The following is a 17576-nucleotide window of genomic DNA, read 5'->3' as shown; positions in this document are numbered from 1 at the left end:
AGTCCTCCCATCCAGAGGGTTCCATCCCCGTTGGGGGTGGTTCCCTCGTCGGTAAATAATACCCGTCAGGCCCATGATTTGGACGTGACGAGTCACTGCCGTCAGGCCCTCGCCGAACTTCCAACTCACTTCCACAGCTTTCCCCCATCCACACCTTACTGTCCTTCATCACCGCCATGGTCTGCTAACTAACTATTTCATCATTTCTTCTTTCTCGGCCTTACTTCTGTCCGGCCCTTATTCTGCCTCCCCCGTTCATGTGGTTGTGCCAATAGCTCTTTCTCCCTACCCTACTGAAGGAAAGGGTCCAGTTGGTCCAGCCCGCCTCTTTGCTTCATAGTGTTATTGTAGGGGCCCGAAGCACCACCCGAAGCACCACGAGACCTCACCCCGGTAGAAGCAAATAGGCCCGTCCTGCCTTTCGCGCCCTTTCATCCCAACGGAGGGGGATAAGGAGGCTAGAAATATTGAGGGAGGCAAATTTCCCAGAGACCTCATGGCGAGGGACACCGCGCAAACTCCGATCATCCCTCGTCTCCGGTTGCTCCAGGGCGCCGCCAGCTATTCCTCCGACTTCACCGCCCCCTCGCTGTCTGCGCCCTTCAAGCTTGACGAGGGTTACTCCGATGAAACCAAAAGCCAGCCCGACAAGGAGTTCCTGAACCCGTCCCCGGATGATGTGATGCCGCTCCCCGACTGGGTTCATGCTTATGGCGAGGCCGAGAGAGCCGGTGCGTACAACCCCCTTTCCCTGATCCACGTCCGGCGCAAGGTTTCTTTTGTGCCCAGCTCCCTGGTGCGATCGCCCAACTTGCTGACAGACTGTGGCGTTTCATATAGAGCTAGCCTACAATCTTTTACGGACCTTGCGTACATCCACTGTCGCCTCAGTGGTTGAACGACTGGCGCCTCTACTGCACATGGACCCAGTGCTCAAGCTCCCTCCCGAAATTACCTCCGATATCTTTTCCTACCTCGATCCTCAGACGCTGTTGACCGCGTCCCTGGCATCGCGCGCTTGGCGCAGCCGCATCTTCGATTCCCGCCTCTGGAGGGACTTGTATATCAGTGAGGGCTGGCGGGTCGACATTGATGCCGTTCGCACCTACGAACAGGAGCACTCGGGATTATCGTCTCCTCAACTTCGCAAATCGCGGTTGAGATATGCAGATCCGGATCTCGGTGAACCGAAACAGAAGAAGCGCGTACCTCCCAGCTGGCTAGACTCTCGAACTACAGGATCTCTGGATAACAATGAGGCGGTGCAGGGAAATGGGCTGCAGGCCGTTGTAGAAGCAGATACTGAAGGTGACCATCCCATGGGTGATGCGTCGAACGATCGAGGAACGCTGCTCTCTGCCGGACAACAATCGCCAACTTCTAGCACTCAACGTGATTCCCAGTCAGGATCCGGCCATTCCAAATCAAACGTACAAACAATATCAACGACTTCGCGCCGCTCAAACTCATCGCTGCTGATCCGAATGCCCAACGGCGCTGCCAAGATCAATTGGCCATATCTGTATCAGCAACGGAGACGACTGGAAGACAACTGGGCCAAAGGTCGTTTCACGAACTTTCAACTTCCACACCCATCCCATATGGAAGAAGCCCATCAGGAATGTGTGTATGCGATTCAGTTCTCCGGGAAATGGTTGGTTAGTGGCAGTAGGGATAAAACGATTCGAGTATGGGATCTGGACACAAAGCGGCTCTGGCATCCACCTCTCCAAGGTCACACCAAATCGGTTCTCTGTCTTCAATTTGATCCTCGCCCATCTGAGGACATCATCGTGTCAGGAAGCAGCGATAAGAATGTTATAATATGGCGGTTTTCCACCGGAGAAAAACTGCACGAGATTGCCCCGGCTCATGACGACTCTGTTCTTAATCTTCGATTCGATCAGCGGTACATAGTGACCTGTTCGAAGGACAAACTCATCAAGATCTGGAACCGAAATCAGCTCTCGCCAGCTGACAAGGACTATCCCAATGTTTTCCAGGGTTCAGGGGTCTCGTATCCATCGTACATTGTCGACACGAGCGAGATCCCCTCACCTGTACTCGAAGCCGAAATCGCCAAGAACCACATTCGAACCTTATCGCCTTACTCGTTGTTAATGATCCTCGAAGGGCACACTGCCGCAGTCAACGCCATTCAGATTAACGAAGATGAAGTTGTTTCCGCCTCGGGCGATCGCTTGATCAAGGTCTGGAACCTCCGCAATGGCTCCTGCAGAAAGACCGTGATAGGCCACGAAAAGGGCATTGCGTGCGTTCAGTTTGACAGCAAACGTATAATCAGTGGAAGCAACGACGATACAGTGCGCATTTTCGACCACGCCTCCGGCGCCGAAGTAGCCTGCCTACAAGGACACGCCAACCTCGTCCGGACAGTCCAGGCTGGTTTCGGCGACCTCCCCGGGGCCGAAGAAACCTTACGAATGGAAGCTCTTGCCGTCGACAACGATTTCCGGGATGCTCAGCGCTCCGGTGCCAACGTAGATGTCGGCCCTCGTGCCCTTCGGCGTGCAGGGTATCAGCAAAATACCAACGGTTCCCGGAATCCACGAGACATCAAGGCCCTAGGGGCCAGGATTCCTCCGGGCGGAGGCGGAAGTCATTGGGGAAGGATTGTCTCCGGCTCGTACGATGAGACCATCATCATCTGGAAAAAGGACAACGAAGGCCACTGGGTGGTGGGACAGAAACTCCGGCAGGCAGAAGCCGCTGCCAATGCCTCATACAGCAACCAAGATGCCGCCGCACGAAACAAAATGATTGCACAGTCCAACGCCTTTGCCCAGCAGATCCAAGCTGCCGCGGCGGCGGCAGCAGCAGCCGGAGGAGCACAACAGGGTCAGACGCAGGGCCCTGCCGGTCAGGGCCAAGGACAACAACAACCATTACCATCCCGTTGGCCTACAACGAATGCCAATCCGACCGAACAACAGCAAGGGGGCCCCGGCCTCAAGGACCTGCGAACCCCGCCGTAAACCCATCCCTCCTTATGACAGGCCATCACGTCCAAAACCCAATCACCGCCCAACAAGGCGCAAATCGACCACCTCCCATCATGAACCCCGTCCTAGCGGCAGCGGCAGCAACGCAGCACCCCCATCCCCGACTGAACCGGATAGCCACTGCCCCAGCCCAGCCGCCCACCTCCAGAATCTTCAAGCTTCAATTCGACGCGCAGAAGATCATTTGCGCGAGTCAGGATCCAAGAATCGTCGGATGGGATTTCGCCGCTGATGATGAGGACCTAAGAGAAGCATGTCAATTCTTTACCGGCTTGTAATTAATGATCAACCATCAGCATGTGTAGAAGTGAGGTAGAAGGCTTCTTCATCCACCGGTTCATGAAAGCATTTTTAGTTTCATTTCTCTCTCCTCTGCTTCATTCCTTGCCTTCTTCTCCCCCCTTTCTTGATATATTTTCTTATGCATTAGGGGCAATTTTTCCCCCCTTCTCTTACCGTGATTTCATCTTTTGTCCATATTGCATGAGAATATGCGTGTTTACATTTTTCCAGTGGCGCGCTTGTCGCCCTTTCCCCCCATGGATGAATAATCAATGTTGGCCTTGACAGGCTTCATGTGTCTGTTCATATTTCCTTCTTAGAGCATTTCGGCATAGGAGCGATGGAGTCGGTTGGTTCATGTCTTAGCTGATACGAAATGACTACGCCTGTTGTTCATCTATGACTTAGGTAATAGCAATGCCAGCAATTAGGCCTTGTTGTATGTAGTCACATTTCTAGAGGATAGCGCTAGCAGCTTCAACAATCAAAGCAAACAACACCCCGATGAATCATCTTGCATATTTACTAGTTGCCGCCGAGCATCGCCTTTCAAGGCTGGAAAGCAGTTAAGAACCAATTGTATCCGGCGCACCCCATCACAATATATGTGCTGATGATACAACAACCTTACACAAAGTATACTGGTCTTGATGACTTAAGCCGGCATCGGGCTCATAGCCAGGAAGTTGCGAGAAGCAAACATCTGGAGCGACATCCAGGTTTCTGAGAACCACCGTCGCGGGCTTTGGGCCTGGTCTTCAGGGCCACTAGGGCGAGGACGTTCCCCTGCGCTGTCATTTGATGCGTGGCTTCTTGCAGTCACGTATGTGTCATTGGAGGTCGTATTCGAATAAATGACGGTATCTCGCTCATTCCGAGCACCCAAGCAACAGAAAAACCAGGAGTTGACGATACGTAGCGATTGTAGCCAAGGGCCAGTGGGGACGTTAGCTAATCGACATCCTTCTTGTGCTGTGGATACTGGGGGTGACTGCGTGGGTGCAAGGAAGCATGCCGCAGAATCGCCCGATCTCTCAGCGCCTTGGGGAGCATCGAGGGATTCTGTGTGCCTAGACACGCCAGGAACTTGTGAGTGAGAAGCGCAAGTGTGAAAAGAGTCAACCCTGCATGTAGGAAGAGAAGGATTTGCTGAGACAGGCCGTTGTGGTGTGTCCGCCAGAACAGGGCGAGGCAAAGGTAGTAAGCTATTCAGGGCAATCTGGGGACGAGCTCTTCGCATCCGACGGCCCGCGCCTAGATTCAAAGGCTCCACAGGGTCGGCCTGCTCCTGCTTTGAGTCGCGGTGGTCCGCATCGTTCTGCCTAGCACCGCCATCGACGTCGACGTGATCTTCTGGGACTGCAGAGACGGCAGTTCGGTGGAACGGATGATCCTCTAATCGTCTGGCTAGATTCATCCCGTGTCCACTCTGTCTGTAAGGAAAGCGACCTTGGACAGCGGTACCATCTTCTGCCCTTGCCACGGTGTATGCCTGTCGTTTAGGTTGCGTGGGAGTGGATGAAGAAAAACTGAGGAACCTTCGCAGCATCCCTCCGTAAGACCCAGCCCTAGTGCCATTGGAAACACGCCTGCAAGCGTTACTGGCCGAGTTTGGAGCGGGTTGCTGAACTTGCCCACTGATGGTGGCAGAGCGAACCGGATATTGGGCGGAGTAATAGACGGCTTCTCGAGTACCAAAAGATGGGAGCCCAGGCGGAGTGGGCGCTCGTACTGGCGGAGGATAACTGGGAAGGACAGGGCTCACGGGCGAGTCGTGACTTCCAGGCCATTTGAATGTCCTGGAGGTATCATCCGCATCATTGAGACTAACTGCCTTCCGGAGATGCAACGCGTCAAGGAGGTGTTGCTTCAACGAATCGTCTGGGGGTGATGCTACTATCGCCTTCCCTTCGTCTGTGGATAACACACGGCTGTCCAGAGATAACTGAGGATGCCAGCCAGAAGACTGGGATTTCTGTTCCGCGCAATACTTCGGCTCGCGGTTCAGCCGCTGGGCAGCGTCCGTCGCCTCTGGTGCGAGGGGAATGAACATGGCCATATTGGCTGCTATCCTGCTATCCGCATTGCCATGTGTTGGACAACCGGGGCCAAGTCTCGGGCCAGCGTCTTCAGTCCCAGAGTTTGTCCTTAGAGCGTTGAATATAGAACTTTCCTCGCTCAGCACCGATTCTGACAAGGCCACATTGCCGTGCTGTGCGGCTTCTCCAGGAGGGCCACCTTCTGTTGCAAAGGCTTCCTCTTCGTCAGACGAGCCATGTTGGGCAGATAACGCTCTCTGGAACCGAGCGACCATGATGCCATGCAAATGAATCGAGCTTCTGAGGAGATTCACTCTGACGTCCGAGGTACACCGACAAGAAGATGAAGGAGGGATGGGAATGTACGGAAGGACAACAACTGCGTGAAGATAAGTCTTCGTCCCTGGCACTTTCCTGAAGGGGAGGTGCACAACAAGTTGAAGAAGAAGAAGAGGAAGAAGGAACGACCTTGTGCAAGATGAAAAACAACGACAGGAATGAAATTACTCTAACCGCGATACAGCCCCCGGTCACACCCTGCCGGCGCGCGTTCCTTGTCGCTGGAGTCGTACTCATCTGTCCCGACGTCGTGCTTGTGATAGGCGCCTTATTAAAGGACCGCAGGTGGAAGCCGGGATTCTTGCGTCGCGATGCCAGTAGCTGGTCTTCTCTATATGCCCATTGGGATCGAGTACCAAGAAAGAGACGCATGAGGGGTAGTTATTAACAGACATTATTAATGTTTACGGTGAATGAGATATCATCACAAGCAAGCAAGCAAGCACTCATGACGATCATTGAACGGGAATACCCTGACTGGGGCTGGATTTGCCCGTCAAATTCGCCTGCTCTTTCTTCAGATTCCGGATCAAGCTTTCCAGCCGCCGGCGTTCTTCTTGTTCCGCCTGATTTTGAACATTAGCCAAGAGTATACGATGCCAACCAGACCGAAATCGGCTTACCTTGAGGATCTTCATGTTCTCAACGCGCGTGTCCCGCATCATCTTCTTGAATTCATTCTTCAACACCATCGTCGACGTGGTCTCGTAGTGGCCATCTCGCCCACTGCCCATCCAATTGATCCGTTCCTCGTTGAGCTGTGTCTCCAGTTGTTCACAGCGGTCCCGCAGCGCGTCAATGACGCTCTCGAATCTTTCACGCTCTCTCTCGAATTCAATGCTAGCCTTCGTCATTGCTTCGTAATCATCAACCGTCTCCCGGAGTTCTCGCTCTAGTGCCTCCACTCGGTGTTGCAAATCGCTGCTCCCAGGCTTGCCGGCCTTCAGAGCCGCAAGTTCTTCGGCCAGCTCGAGGTTTCTCGTGTTCAACTCATCAAACTCTCTCTGGATGGCAGGGTTAGCCGCGATATCAGCGGCCCGTTGAGCTCGAGATCCATAGGCGCCATCGAGCTCGGCCTTGGCCATCGTAAGCTCGGTTTGGGCCCGTACGACTTCGCCTTCCATCTCCGTCAACTCTGCCTGCAAGCGCGTGGCGTTCTCTTCGGCGCTAGTGCGTGCCTCAGTCACTTGTTTGTGCTGGGTCTCGAGCACCTCCACATCAGCTCGAAGCTGGTTCAATGTAGCTTCCAGCCGGGAAACTTCGCCCTCAGCCTGCGTACGCGCCTCTGTTGCTTCTTTTAGCTGAGGTTCCATATCGGCACGAAGTTGGCCCAACAAGGTCTCCAGACGAACAACCTCGCTCTCGGCCTGCACCCGGGATTCCGTAGCCTCTCTGATCTGGGCATCCGATTCATTGCGGATCTGCTGCATGGTCTCTTCCAATTGCAAGATTTGTTGTTCTGCGCGCTCGTGGGCTTCTGACGCCTCCGCCTTTGAACCCACTTCATTCTGAAGCTGATTGATCAGATCTTGCAAACGTGCAATTTCACTGTCTGCCTGTGAACGGGTTGCGGTAAGCTCCTCCGTGTGAGCATCAGATTGGGAGCGAAGTTGTTGAAGATGAGCCTCGGTGGCCGCCTCCACCTTAGCATCGGTTTCACCCTGCACCTGGACAATCACCCCCTGCAGACGCGTGATTTCACCCTCTGCTTGGGAGTGGGCTACGGTGAGCTCCTCCGTACGAGTGGCATGCTGGGATCGGAGTTCTTCCACATGGGCTTCCAACTGAGCAAGTTCATTTTCCGCCCGGGCCCGCGCTTCATGGGCCTCGGCTTGGGCGTCCTTTTCATGTTGAAGTTCCTTCATGACAACCTGCAAATGTTCAAGTTCGGCCTCAGCGCGTGCACGGGCTTCCTTCTCGGATGTCAAAGCGCCAGAGGTATCCTCCATTTTGTGCTCTTCCTGATGGCTTGCCAGTTCCTGACGCATAGCTTCCAGCTGTTCCATGGCATGTTCCAACGCATCCCTGGACTGCTGACCTTCGCTCTCTGAGAGCTCGAGGTCTTTCCGGACGTGGGCCAGCTGTTCACCCAAGTCCGCGATGTGCGCATCTCGCTCGGCATCTGACTTGGAGTTCAGCTCTCGTTGTTGCTGGATTTGGGTCGTGAGAATGCTCTTCTGTTCAAGCAGTTTGTCGATCCGCTCTTCAAGTCCATTAATACCAGCACTGAGATAGCCGAATTGTTTCGCCATGTCGCCGTGGGACGGGTCTGGTGGAGGAGGCAGGGTTTGAACATGGGGTATCCCCGACTGTTGGATGACGCTGTACAACCGTGCATTAATCTCCTTTAACTGTTGCTCCGACTCGGAGTCGACAGCCCGGCTCTGGGGCAGGCTACCCGAAGGGTTCGAGCTGAGCATTTCCATTCCATTCTCGATATATGCCAGATGTGCTTCGACCGTTGCTGTAGGACTGACTGGACCTTCTTCATGAGAGGGTTGCGGGATAGGCGCGAGCTCATGGTTCGGGTTCGACTGGAGGATCATGTCCCGCACCTTTCCACTCAGATACTCCAATCTTCTTTCCGTATCCTGGATTGCCTCCAGGCCCAGTCCGTTCAAAACTGGCCCCTCCCGTGGTCCATGTCCGTGAGACCCATCAAGATGCTCGGTCGGCTTATAGAAACTCCGATCGTCGAAGTCGTCCACGCTGGCGCGTGTGTTGTGGCTGGAGAGGCTCTCGGGGGTGTCGGGGACGTTATTCTGGAGGTTTTTCTTTAGGCCCTTATGTGTCATCTGCAAAATCCCGGCCGTATGCTCCAGCAGCCTATTGTTGACTTGTTGTACTCTGCGCTCCAGGGTCCAGATCTCCTGCGCCAGCTCTTCGCATTTCCGGGTGCTCAGCGCAAGCTCTTCTTCCGTCTTATCCATGGCCGGGTCATTGGGTCCCAGGAGGCTTCTGCGGCTCTGACGGGAATTCGGGGATGAATCTAGGTCATATTCTCCGTTTGCACTGGGGCTCTTGGACGTGTAAAGTCTGCTTAGCGACATGGCCGCATCGCGCAGTTTCATTTCCAGGGCTAAGTTCCCTTTGGCGGCATTCAACCGACTCGACAAGAACTTGTGTTCTTTTTTCAGTGTCTCAACTTCCTCCAATGACAGGATCTCGTAGTGTGTGCTATCGGTCATGGCGGTTTCAGTCAGCAGGTACATGGCGACAGGGTCATGGGTATTGAGCGGTTCGGAGCTTTGGAGGTGCGCAGTATTGATCTAAGGAGCCGCCGCAAAGGGGTGATTAGTACTGTGTCTAGCCTTGTCGCAAGCAGCGTAGCGAAAGGAACACCAACCGGAGCGTAGCGCGGCTTCTCCGCGGGTTGGGGGTCAAGGGCGTCGCGGTAGCCTTCCATCAGCACCTTGGTTGGGGGCGGTTGCGGAGCGCCATACGAGGCAGCGGCAGCAAAGGGCGTGGGCTCGCCATAAGAAGACTGGCTGGACCGGATGTCAAGGGAATTCATGGTCGTGTTTTCAAGGGTCGGACAACGACAGCGGCCAAAGAATAAGCAGTCCGCACGAACGATCGATCAATCAAGAGGCTGGCGGGTCAGCAGGCAACATCCATCCTTCGCGACAGCCGGAGTTGCCGCCAGAACGATTCTTCCAACCGTACAATCAGCAGTGGAAGAGTGAAAGGGTAGAAGGAGAGAGGAAGACGATGGCTGACAGGACGAAGGGAGCGCAGAAGGGCGTGGTGTCAAGAAGATAAAAGGGAGGCGAGCGGAGCCCGCGATGGATCTGCGCCAAAAGAGGGCTGAGCCGACCGGAAGAAAGGCGGACAATTCGAGCTCGATCGGAGCAATGAATCTGAGATACGCTGCAGGCCGCGCCCCCTGATGGGGCCATGGTCTTGAGAATTACTCCGAGAGCCTAGAGGTGTGGACAGGCATGGTGGATGGGTTTGCGTGTCGAAAGTGATCTATCCCATCGGGCTACTGGGAAGAAACTGGGAGGAGGAAAAGCTGAAGCTGAAGAAGATGCGCGGGATCGTCGCCTCGCGTCCCCGGTTGGTCTCCCTTTCTTCTCCCACAAAGTGTGTACTTTTCTTTACAGAGCACCTGTCATGGAACATCTGGCACTGACAGACTTGTCTGACCATGGATGGAATGTCCCTGGGCAACGGCCATTCTAATTTCTATTATTAAACCAGCGCGTCAACCCCGGAATTCCCCTGAAACAACTAACGGCTCTTCTCTCTGGTTCTGCTCCACCGGGCTCGGATCCGGCTCGAATGAACCACCTTTAATCTGCGCCGGCGGATATCATTCCCTTGATCGATTTGGGGCCTTGGGTGTGCTTGTGAGATGTGCTCATGTACAGTAACTGGTTTTCCTGGTTGACTCTCGACACATCATCCATCGCCAGTGCCTCCATCGATCCGGACACGGCGATCTGCCCGCTTCATCCCATGTGACTGTCGTCTATCTGATCGATATGATATAATGGGCCTATTGCCGAAAAAGACGCCCATCAACAATGCAAGACAGTACCAGAGAGTTCCGATCAAGAACGCGATGTTCAACAAAATGTCTTCATCTCGACGATCATGATCTATTCACAGGCACCTGAGACCATATGGGCCTCAGCCGAGGTCGGATCGTCAAGAGACGCACGATGAAACCGGCTATCATGAGACAGACGACCAGTTCCCAAAAATGAAAGTAGCGGTCGAGCAGTCCCATGTAACCCAACGTTGGGTCACTTCATCCGTGTCTTACCAATGGACGCCATCAAGTCTCGGCAAGAGAATATTAAACCTACGGCGTGACCCCGTGGATGGCTTTCACTGATTGACTGCTTCCTTGCTTGCTTCCCCTCATTTCTCCGCTCCCCTCCAACGAGTTACGCAACCCACCAGTTCGTTATCTCATGGACTCCAAATCACCCCAGGTATCGTTCAGAATGCACCATGGCTCCGCAACTGATGTACCAGCCGAGCTGCCTCCATCGGGGCCCGTCTATAAGGTCTATAAGCGGCGATTCTGGGGTTTGGGACAGCTCGTGCTGTTGAACATCGTCGTCAGCTGGGACGTAAGTACTGAGTGTGCTAACCATGAGAATGAGGTCTATTCTGACTGTCATGATCATCTAGTGGTTGACCTTCTCCTCGATATCAACCACTGCCGCCGAGCATTTCAGGGTCTCCGAGAGCGCTATCAACTGGATGAGCACTGGGTACCTCTTTGCATTTTGTGTCGCCAGCCCGTGAGTTTAGCCCTGGATACCTGCACCTGTTCTGGGTGCCAGGAAGCGACTAGGCCAGACCAGACGACTCACTCTATCAGCGTCGTGATCTTCACACTCAACAAAGGCGGCCCTAAGCCTGCCATCATCACCACCTCTACCCTCCTCCTCGTGGGCAACTGGATCCGATATGCAGGTACCAAAGCACGAGGGGGCATCTTCGGGGTGGCCATGTTCGGGCAGATCCTCATCGGGCTGGCGCAGCCATTCTGTCTCAGCGCACCCACTCGGTATAGCGACCTGTGGTTCTCTGACCAGGGCCGCACCAGTGCCACGGCTGTAGCGACTCTCGCCAACCCACTGGGCGCAGCACTAGGCGAGCTGATCGATTCGTTCTGGGCAACGAGGCCCAGCGACGTCCCGAACATGGTTCTGTATATCTCCATCATCGTAAGCCATAGACCCAACCACCCAACTCACTTACCTACCTACTAACCACGACCTCAAACCCCAAAAGGCCACAATCGCAGCCCTCCCCTCATTCTTCCTCCCCTCCCACCCCCCAACATCTCCCAGCGCCTCCTCCGCCAGCACGGACACCTCCACCCCGCTCCTCCCCGCAGTCAGGCAACTCCTCGGCACCCTAGAATTCTACCTCATCCTCATCCCCTTCTCCATCTACGTCGGCTTCTTCAACAGCATCTCCTCCCTCCTAAACCAAATCCTCGAACCCTACTCCTACTCCGAAACCGAAGCCGGCATAGCAGGCGGCCTGCTCATCATCGTCGGCCTCATCGCCTCCGCCATAATCTCCCCCCTCACAGACCGCTACAAGCAATACCTCCTCACCATCCGCATCCTCGTCCCCATCGTCGCAATCACCTACATCGCCCTGATCTTCGCCCCGCCCAGCCCCGTCGGCATCGCCCCCTCCTACACCGTCTGCTCCCTCCTCGGCGCCTCCTCCTTCGCCCTCCTCCCCGTCGTGCTCGAATATCTCGTCGAAATCACGTACCCCTTCTCCCCGGAAATCGGGAGCACCATCTGCTGGACAGGTGGACAGTTACTAGGCGCGGTCTTCATTTTAATCCAGGATGCGTTAAAGGCCGATGACGGCGCCTCCCCGCCGCAGAATATGCAGAATGCTTTGATTTTCTCGGCTGTGGTGGCGGGCGTGGCGGCCCCGTGGCCGCTTTGTATTGGATGTTTTGGTCGGGATGTTAGGAGGCGGAGGTTGGATATTGATCGTGGGGTGGAATTGGAGGAGGCGGGGGAGGTGGTTGAGGAGAGTAGGGTTGAGGATGAGGGTAGGAAGGGCATTTTTGGGTTGGGTTGAGTATTGCTGGGAGGAAGTAAGTGCTCCGTCCGTGTCCTGGGGCTAGTTAGCAGTTAGTACGTACAAGAAAAGGTGGGGGAAATGATTCTGATGATAAGACAAGCCAAGAAAAGATATGTCAACGAGTGATGATGTGATGCCCTTATACAACCCAATTTCATACCACACCATGTACTCGGTAGACCAACCCACCTTCTATACGCGGAGCATACCGATACTTCCTACCCACCAGATCAAGCATCTATACTAAGAAACACATATTCTAGTCCAAAAATAATATTCATCTAATAAAAACCCAAGGAAACGATATAAAAAGGGAAAAATAAGAAAGCACAGTTTCAAACAGGCAGAGACCAGCTATCTGTACATACACAGTTGAAGGCGCAGCCCGACCTCCCCCGTCCTTCATCTAACATACATCATCGTCGACCGCGACAACACGTAGGGGTGCCGAGACCAAGACAATGCAATGCGTCATCGGCAGACCGCCATCAATAACTTTCGTAGGACTTCCCCTAAGACTAGTTGCGGAAGGACGTTTCCTGGTTGGATCCAACCCATTGGTTCATTGTCATTGTCATTACGGCAACCGCGAAAGGAGAAGTTGGCGGGTTTTTGAGGAGACCCGTTTATTTGAGGGACTTCCAGAGCTTGGGAGCGGCGCACTGGGTAGCGCAGTGGGTGAGGTGGAAGACTGGGAGGTAGGCATGGTTAGTTTGCAGTTATATTGGTAATGTTGGTTTGGTTGGTTGAGTGGGAAAGTGATGTTGGATGGTCTGGGAACAATGATGATGATATTGGGGCTGCTTACACTCCTCAATGCAGTCCTCCTTGGGACCCTTGTAGTCCTCGTCCTCCTGCTGCCGGGTTACACGCTCGACGCACTCATCGTAGTGGTGCTTGTAGGGGGCGCACTGGGCGGAGTTGGCACACTCTGGACATTTGGATTAGCGAAAGGTTCAATTGGTTTAATTGCGATAGGAAGATGGGTAGGAAAGATGTCAATGGCTCGGGAACGCAATGACAAATAGACGGGTTATCCCAGAGTAAGCGGGCATTGACCGACTATTGCGGATCCCGTATATAGCAACAACCCGCGAGGAAAAAGGGCACATAGAAAGAAGGACTGGGAATGACAACTCACCCTCCTCCAGCTGGGGCTTGATGTCCTCAGGCTCCTCCTCCTCCTCCTCCTCCTCCTCTTCCTCTTCCTCCTCTTCTTCCTCCTGCTGCTCCTCTTCCTCGGAGGCCTCCTCAGCGGGGGTCTCCTCAGCAGCAGACTCCTCGGAGGTCTCTTCGCTGGCGGGGGTGGCCTCCTCCTCGGTCACGGCGGGCTTCTCTTCGGGCTCGGCCTCCTGGCTGGTGGTCTGCTCGACGGCCTCGGCGGGAGCCTCAGCCTGAGCCTCGGGGAAGCCGAAGGAGGAGATGACGTCGGAGAAAAAGTCGGCGAGACCCATCCTGAACCGTGGGGATATTGTCAATTGAGGGGTTTGACTGGAGAGGGTGTGGGGGGTTGGAGTGCGGTGCGAGATTGAATTGAGGTTGGTTGGTTTTACGACTCGAAGCTTTGGCGTTCTGCCGGCTCTGGAAAATCGGAACACCCCGGCCGCCGGCGAAGTCTCAATTATCGTCCACGTGATTGGCCCGTTGCTGCCCGTGACTAATGCGGTAATATCATTTCCGTCCCGTCTTTGTTTATGTCGGTATGTGTAGATAGATATGGGTAAGAAGGCAGCCTTGTTTCATTCAATAATAACCTCCAAAGTAGTATACAGGAAAATTAGAAGGCCTCCGAAAGGAGCATATGCTAGAGTTGTGGCAAGAAAAGATAGGAGACAATCTAATCAAAGTACCCCTCCCCTATGTGGTACTACTCGGGCGCCTCAACTAGCCCGACGCAGTCTCTCCTCGAGCGCATCCGCGACACTCTGCTGCTGTACCTCCTCATAGTCTGGTGGGGGCTCCATGGGTTCTGGGCCCGTATCCTGACCGGCGCGATGACTCTGTGGGCTCAACGGCCGATTTGCAGTACCATGGCCAGCTCCAGATGTGCCACCCGATGGACCGGAATACGCAGGGAGCTCGTCTAGATGGATAGCAGACAAGTCGACGTTTCGGGCGCCTCGACTAGTCGCCTGGGTGTTCTCGACAGCCTGTTGCAGACGTTCCTTGATTCTCTCGAAGTTGTTGTGGAAGTCAAACGCTCCTCCCTCTTTGAACGTCACCTTAACCTGTACAGCGGGCAATGATGCGGGGATGCCTCCGCCAGATACCGGCTGGACAAGAGCCATCCACGCATTTGGTCCAAAAAACGGCGCTGTGACATGGGCATCATGGACATTCAAGAGTGGTGCAGAAAATGACTCAAAGTCCTTGGTTTGTTGGGCGGGGATGTAAACGACCTGTCATGGTATGTTAATGGAGACTTAGCAAACGAGCCAATAAATAAGCGATAACTTTCAGAGGGAAATACCCTTTGGTTGGTGAGATATATTTGGCCGGCACTACTCTGAAGGGAGAATGTATCCTTGCTGGAACTGGAACCTAGGGGTTGCAGAGAGAGGCTGGTGCGCGGCGGAGATGTGAAGAGCTGGTGCTCATTGGGTAGCCGAACAAAGCCTTCTGGCCCTTGTAACATCACCCAGCTATTGTATTGGGTATCCTCGTTAGTAGTCATTCCTCGGTGTCATGTTTTTCATGCTAGAGGGGTTTTAAATATATGCATGCATAAAAAGAACAAAAGGAATGGTAGAAATCGAACGAAAATGGGACCGTTCCGTTTGCTACAACAACATGAGAGTGAAGAGTTGATGAAGAGTTCATGAACTGAAGGCATGCAGAGCGAACAATAGGAATAGCGCAGGCGAGGTGCTGGGGTACATCTACATACTTGATCGACATATTGTCAAAGCCACGAGATATAGGATATGGTCCGTGTGACGGAGTGCAGACTGCGTCGGAATGCAGACAGATCTCGTGCAAGTCAAGGAATATCAATCCGTGATGACTGGAAGAATGATTTCAGAGCGCAGGGTGAAGCCAAGGCCACATCGGGCTGAAACAGTCCGCCAGTGGGTAGCACCAGGTTTCAGGACAAGACAAACAATCTAGGAGTTTCCTCGCCAGTTCACAGTACAGAGCCAGTAAATAGTTAGCTAACGAGGGCCGGTTAATGTGGTCCGATAGTGGATGGAACGACCCAAGGCAATCAACTGATATCAGGCCCGGCCTTGCGGATGTCCAATCTGTGGATTGTGGTGCACCCCGGAAAAGGCACAGGGGGGAACAATGAAACAGAGCAGTTTCAGTGAGATTCGTTAGTACAGCCAGCAACAGATGCAACAAATGATCTTTCCCTGACGCTTGCGATGACGCCCAGGGAATTCTGAAAGAAAAGCAAGTCCGTGAAGCCCGAAGGCGGGAGTCGATCCAAGTCCGCGGGGCGGCCGTCAGGCGGGGAAGCTCCCAAGTCCCAATATTTGCAATATGCTCAACTTAGGGAATCTCGGTTCGAGCGGCTGGACGGACGGACGAACTGCTTCTCAGTCGTTCGGCTTACGCTACAAGATGCATTCGGTGATACAGATGGTGAAAAGTAACCGGGGTGGGGGTTTCCTCTCAAGACCTTATCTTATTCGGTAGTATAACTGAACTGTTTGGCTGCATGGAAGTCCCGTCCGGTTGCCCGATACGGAGCCTGCCGCTTTTACGAGGGCGCCACGTGAGCCGACCGTATCCCACTACTATGCTTCTAGGTGCTTGACAATGCCTTTTAGGGGCAATTCGATAGATGATGTGGAAAACGTGCTGCTACATGCTTATTAAACACCTCGAGACGTGGCTGACTACTATAAGCGAGGTTTCTTGGTTTCTTTGTGTATAGCTGGGGATAGTGAAGTGTCAAAGAAAGTAAGTACTTAGTGGCGGATTTCTATTTGGGGATGGGGCAGAAATTGAAGCTTAGCATTGGTCGAAATCAATGGGCAAATCATATCTTTGAACTGAATACTACTATCATTTTCTGTGGCTGACTATCTTCCTCTTTCCCTAACTCCTTCCCCTCTCGATTTGTATGCTAGATATGAGCAACCGACCAGATAATGAGCTGTATCAGTTCTATCAGCTCTATCTGACGCAACAAGAACAAATTCGGAAGATGACTTTTCTAGAGCCCATTCCCCACCATCCTGAATCTCTTTCTAGGCGTTTGAAGGTTGCACATCCATTCGCTTGTACGAGGGGAACCTTACGGCCGCCCACTGAGAAGTTGTGTCCCTTGCGGTTCGAAGCCTGGACAGAGAGGAGATTTACAGCTCTGTTTGCGAGTTTCTCGCGCTAAGTGAAGGAGCTATAATAGAATGGGGATAATGTTGAATAACTGAATGAGTCTCAAGCCCAGGCTCAAACAGGTGGGGTATCATGTTCCAGGTCTGACGCATTCTGCGTTCATCATGACAATGATACTGATACACCCACTCTTCTTACTACAGAGCTCTACAAAGCTCCCCACCTAAGTAACCGAGACTGCCAATCTGGTTAACGAGCTTTGATTGCATTCTGTATGTCCAGGGTCAAAAGTCTACAACCAAAAAAGATCTTCTAGGCTCTGGGCGTTATCCACAGAGTTATTCATGCTCTGATTATAGAGGAAAATCACCAATTCGGACCCAGGCGCAAGATAAATTATGCAAGGCTACATCCAGCTGTACAGAATTCACAGACCCTAACTCTGACCCAAACGTCACTTTAAGCCATATCGCACCCCCTGCGTCATTTGTGACTGTTCCGCAGTCAAAGCGTCGCAAGCATATTTGTACTCAGAACTGCCTCCTTAGTTTAAAGAAGCGTGGCGAGCTGGATAAAAAGCGTCCAAATGTCGAGCCATCGTCAGATCGGTAAAAGCAAACGGCACCTTACCACCGCTTGGGGCGTGGTGAGACTGATTGAAGATCAACTAAATGAATGTATCAGACCGCTCCATTGATATGAGAAAATCCGGGGCATCCGGGGCACCCTTCAAGCTCACCTGCACCAAATACATTTATACGATTTTCGGAAAAGGAATCACTTGCCATATGTGGCCGGAGCCATTCACCACATGCTACTTATGGGTTGGGGGGGGAGGGGGGTGATGTGGTTGACAAAACAGATATTGATAGTGCGATCAGGAAAAGAAGTATATCCAAGTCTGTGAGGGAAATCCGTACATTGGGGGTCCTGCATCAGGATCTTCGCTCCGACAATATCCTTTGGAACACTGAACTGGGCCGGGCTCTGATCATCGATTTCCATCTTTGAAAGCATGATTCACCACAAAGGA

At 53.3% G+C, this 17576-nt stretch overlaps 8 protein-coding genes across 8 annotated transcripts; 4 read left to right on the top strand and 4 right to left on the bottom strand.

Moving 5' to 3' along the window:
- Nucleotides 1-337: 337 nt before the first annotated feature.
- Nucleotides 338-3478, top strand: BO94DRAFT_76463 (F-box and WD domain protein). The gene is made up of 2 exons (XM_025617656.1): nucleotides 338-731; nucleotides 841-3478. Exons 1-2 carry the CDS (start codon nucleotides 497-499, stop codon nucleotides 2994-2996), a joined length of 2391 nt encoding a protein of 796 aa, XP_025467574.1. The 5' UTR covers nucleotides 338-496; the 3' UTR covers nucleotides 2997-3478.
- On the bottom strand, nucleotides 3479-5721 carry BO94DRAFT_76464 (uncharacterized protein). Its single transcript, XM_025617657.1, has one exon. It carries the CDS (start codon nucleotides 5617-5619, stop codon nucleotides 3961-3963), a length of 1659 nt encoding a protein of 552 aa, XP_025467573.1. The 5' UTR covers nucleotides 5620-5721; the 3' UTR covers nucleotides 3479-3960.
- On the top strand, nucleotides 5722-6105 carry BO94DRAFT_76465 (uncharacterized protein). The gene has a single exon (XM_025617658.1). The coding sequence runs from the start codon at nucleotides 5823-5825 to the stop codon at nucleotides 6069-6071; it is 249 nt and encodes an 82-aa protein (XP_025467572.1). The 5' UTR covers nucleotides 5722-5822; the 3' UTR covers nucleotides 6072-6105.
- Nucleotides 6106-6119: 14 nt separating this feature from the next.
- BO94DRAFT_76447 (involucrin repeat protein) lies at nucleotides 6120-9414 on the bottom strand. Its single transcript, XM_025617655.1, has 3 exons — nucleotides 9030-9414; nucleotides 6307-8952; nucleotides 6120-6249 (listed from the first exon to the last, which is right to left on the bottom strand). Exons 1-3 carry the CDS (start codon nucleotides 9195-9197, stop codon nucleotides 6139-6141), a joined length of 2925 nt encoding a protein of 974 aa, XP_025467571.1. The 5' UTR covers nucleotides 9198-9414; the 3' UTR covers nucleotides 6120-6138.
- Nucleotides 9415-10605: 1191 nt separating this feature from the next.
- On the top strand, nucleotides 10606-12256 carry BO94DRAFT_466443 (putative cell surface receptor/MFS transporter (FLVCR); the record flags this gene model as incomplete). Its single annotated transcript, XM_025608162.1, has 4 exons — nucleotides 10606-10767; nucleotides 10829-10941; nucleotides 11022-11370; nucleotides 11438-12256. The coding sequence occupies 4 exons, from the start codon at nucleotides 10606-10608 to the stop codon at nucleotides 12254-12256; spliced, it is 1443 nt and encodes a 480-aa protein (XP_025467570.1).
- A 262-nt stretch (nucleotides 12257-12518) lies between these two features.
- On the bottom strand, nucleotides 12519-13713 carry BO94DRAFT_575416 (cytochrome b-c1 complex subunit 6 family protein; the record flags this gene model as incomplete). The annotated part of the gene is made up of 3 exons (XM_025615074.1): nucleotides 12519-12950; nucleotides 13068-13190; nucleotides 13401-13713. 3 exons carry the CDS (start codon nucleotides 13711-13713, stop codon nucleotides 12886-12888), a joined length of 501 nt encoding a protein of 166 aa, XP_025467569.1. The 3' UTR covers nucleotides 12519-12885.
- A 426-nt stretch (nucleotides 13714-14139) lies between these two features.
- Nucleotides 14140-15157, bottom strand: BO94DRAFT_556814 (uncharacterized protein; the record flags this gene model as incomplete). The annotated part of the gene is made up of 3 exons (XM_025613893.1): nucleotides 14140-14658; nucleotides 14730-14901; nucleotides 15147-15157. 3 exons carry the CDS (start codon nucleotides 15155-15157, stop codon nucleotides 14140-14142), a joined length of 702 nt encoding a protein of 233 aa, XP_025467568.1.
- A 1158-nt stretch (nucleotides 15158-16315) lies between these two features.
- BO94DRAFT_535472 (uncharacterized protein) lies at nucleotides 16316-17021 on the top strand. Its single transcript, XM_025611791.1, has one exon. It carries the CDS (start codon nucleotides 16338-16340, stop codon nucleotides 16593-16595), a length of 258 nt encoding a protein of 85 aa, XP_025467567.1. The 5' UTR covers nucleotides 16316-16337; the 3' UTR covers nucleotides 16596-17021.
- The last annotated feature ends 555 nt before the right edge of the window (nucleotides 17022-17576 follow it).

The sequence above is a fragment of the Aspergillus sclerotioniger genome, assembly GCF_003184525.1.
Source record: "Aspergillus sclerotioniger CBS 115572 chromosome Unknown BO94scaffold_14, whole genome shotgun sequence".
NCBI lineage: Eukaryota > Fungi > Ascomycota > Eurotiomycetes > Eurotiales > Aspergillaceae > Aspergillus > Aspergillus sclerotioniger.
The sequence above is the reverse complement of the archived record's forward strand: the minus strand, read 5'-3'. Positions and strand labels throughout refer to the sequence as shown.

Excerpts from the sequence above, each read along its gene's own strand:
- BO94DRAFT_76465 (XM_025617658.1), top strand. The coding sequence starts at position 5,823 with ATGAAAAACAACGACAGGAATGAAATTACTCTAACCGCGATACAGCCC.
- BO94DRAFT_76464 (XM_025617657.1), bottom strand. The coding sequence starts at position 5,619 with ATGGTCGCTCGGTTCCAGAGAGCGTTATCTGCCCAACATGGCTCGTCT.
- BO94DRAFT_535472 (XM_025611791.1), top strand. The coding sequence starts at position 16,338 with ATGAGCAACCGACCAGATAATGAGCTGTATCAGTTCTATCAGCTCTAT.
- BO94DRAFT_76447 (XM_025617655.1), bottom strand. The coding sequence starts at position 9,197 with ATGAATTCCCTTGACATCCGGTCCAGCCAGTCTTCTTATGGCGAGCCC. Across the intron at positions 8,953-9,029 it reads AGAAGCCGCGCTACGCTCCG|ATCAATACTGCGCACCTCCA; the intron begins GTTGGTGTTCCT and ends GCGGCTCCTTAG. Across the intron at positions 6,250-6,306 it reads AGAACATGAAGATCCTCAAG|GCGGAACAAGAAGAACGCCG; the intron begins GTAAGCCGATTT and ends GTTCAAAATCAG.
- BO94DRAFT_76463 (XM_025617656.1), top strand. The coding sequence starts at position 497 with ATGGCGAGGGACACCGCGCAAACTCCGATCATCCCTCGTCTCCGGTTG. Across the intron at positions 732-840 it reads TGGCGAGGCCGAGAGAGCCG|AGCTAGCCTACAATCTTTTA; the intron begins GTGCGTACAACC and ends CGTTTCATATAG.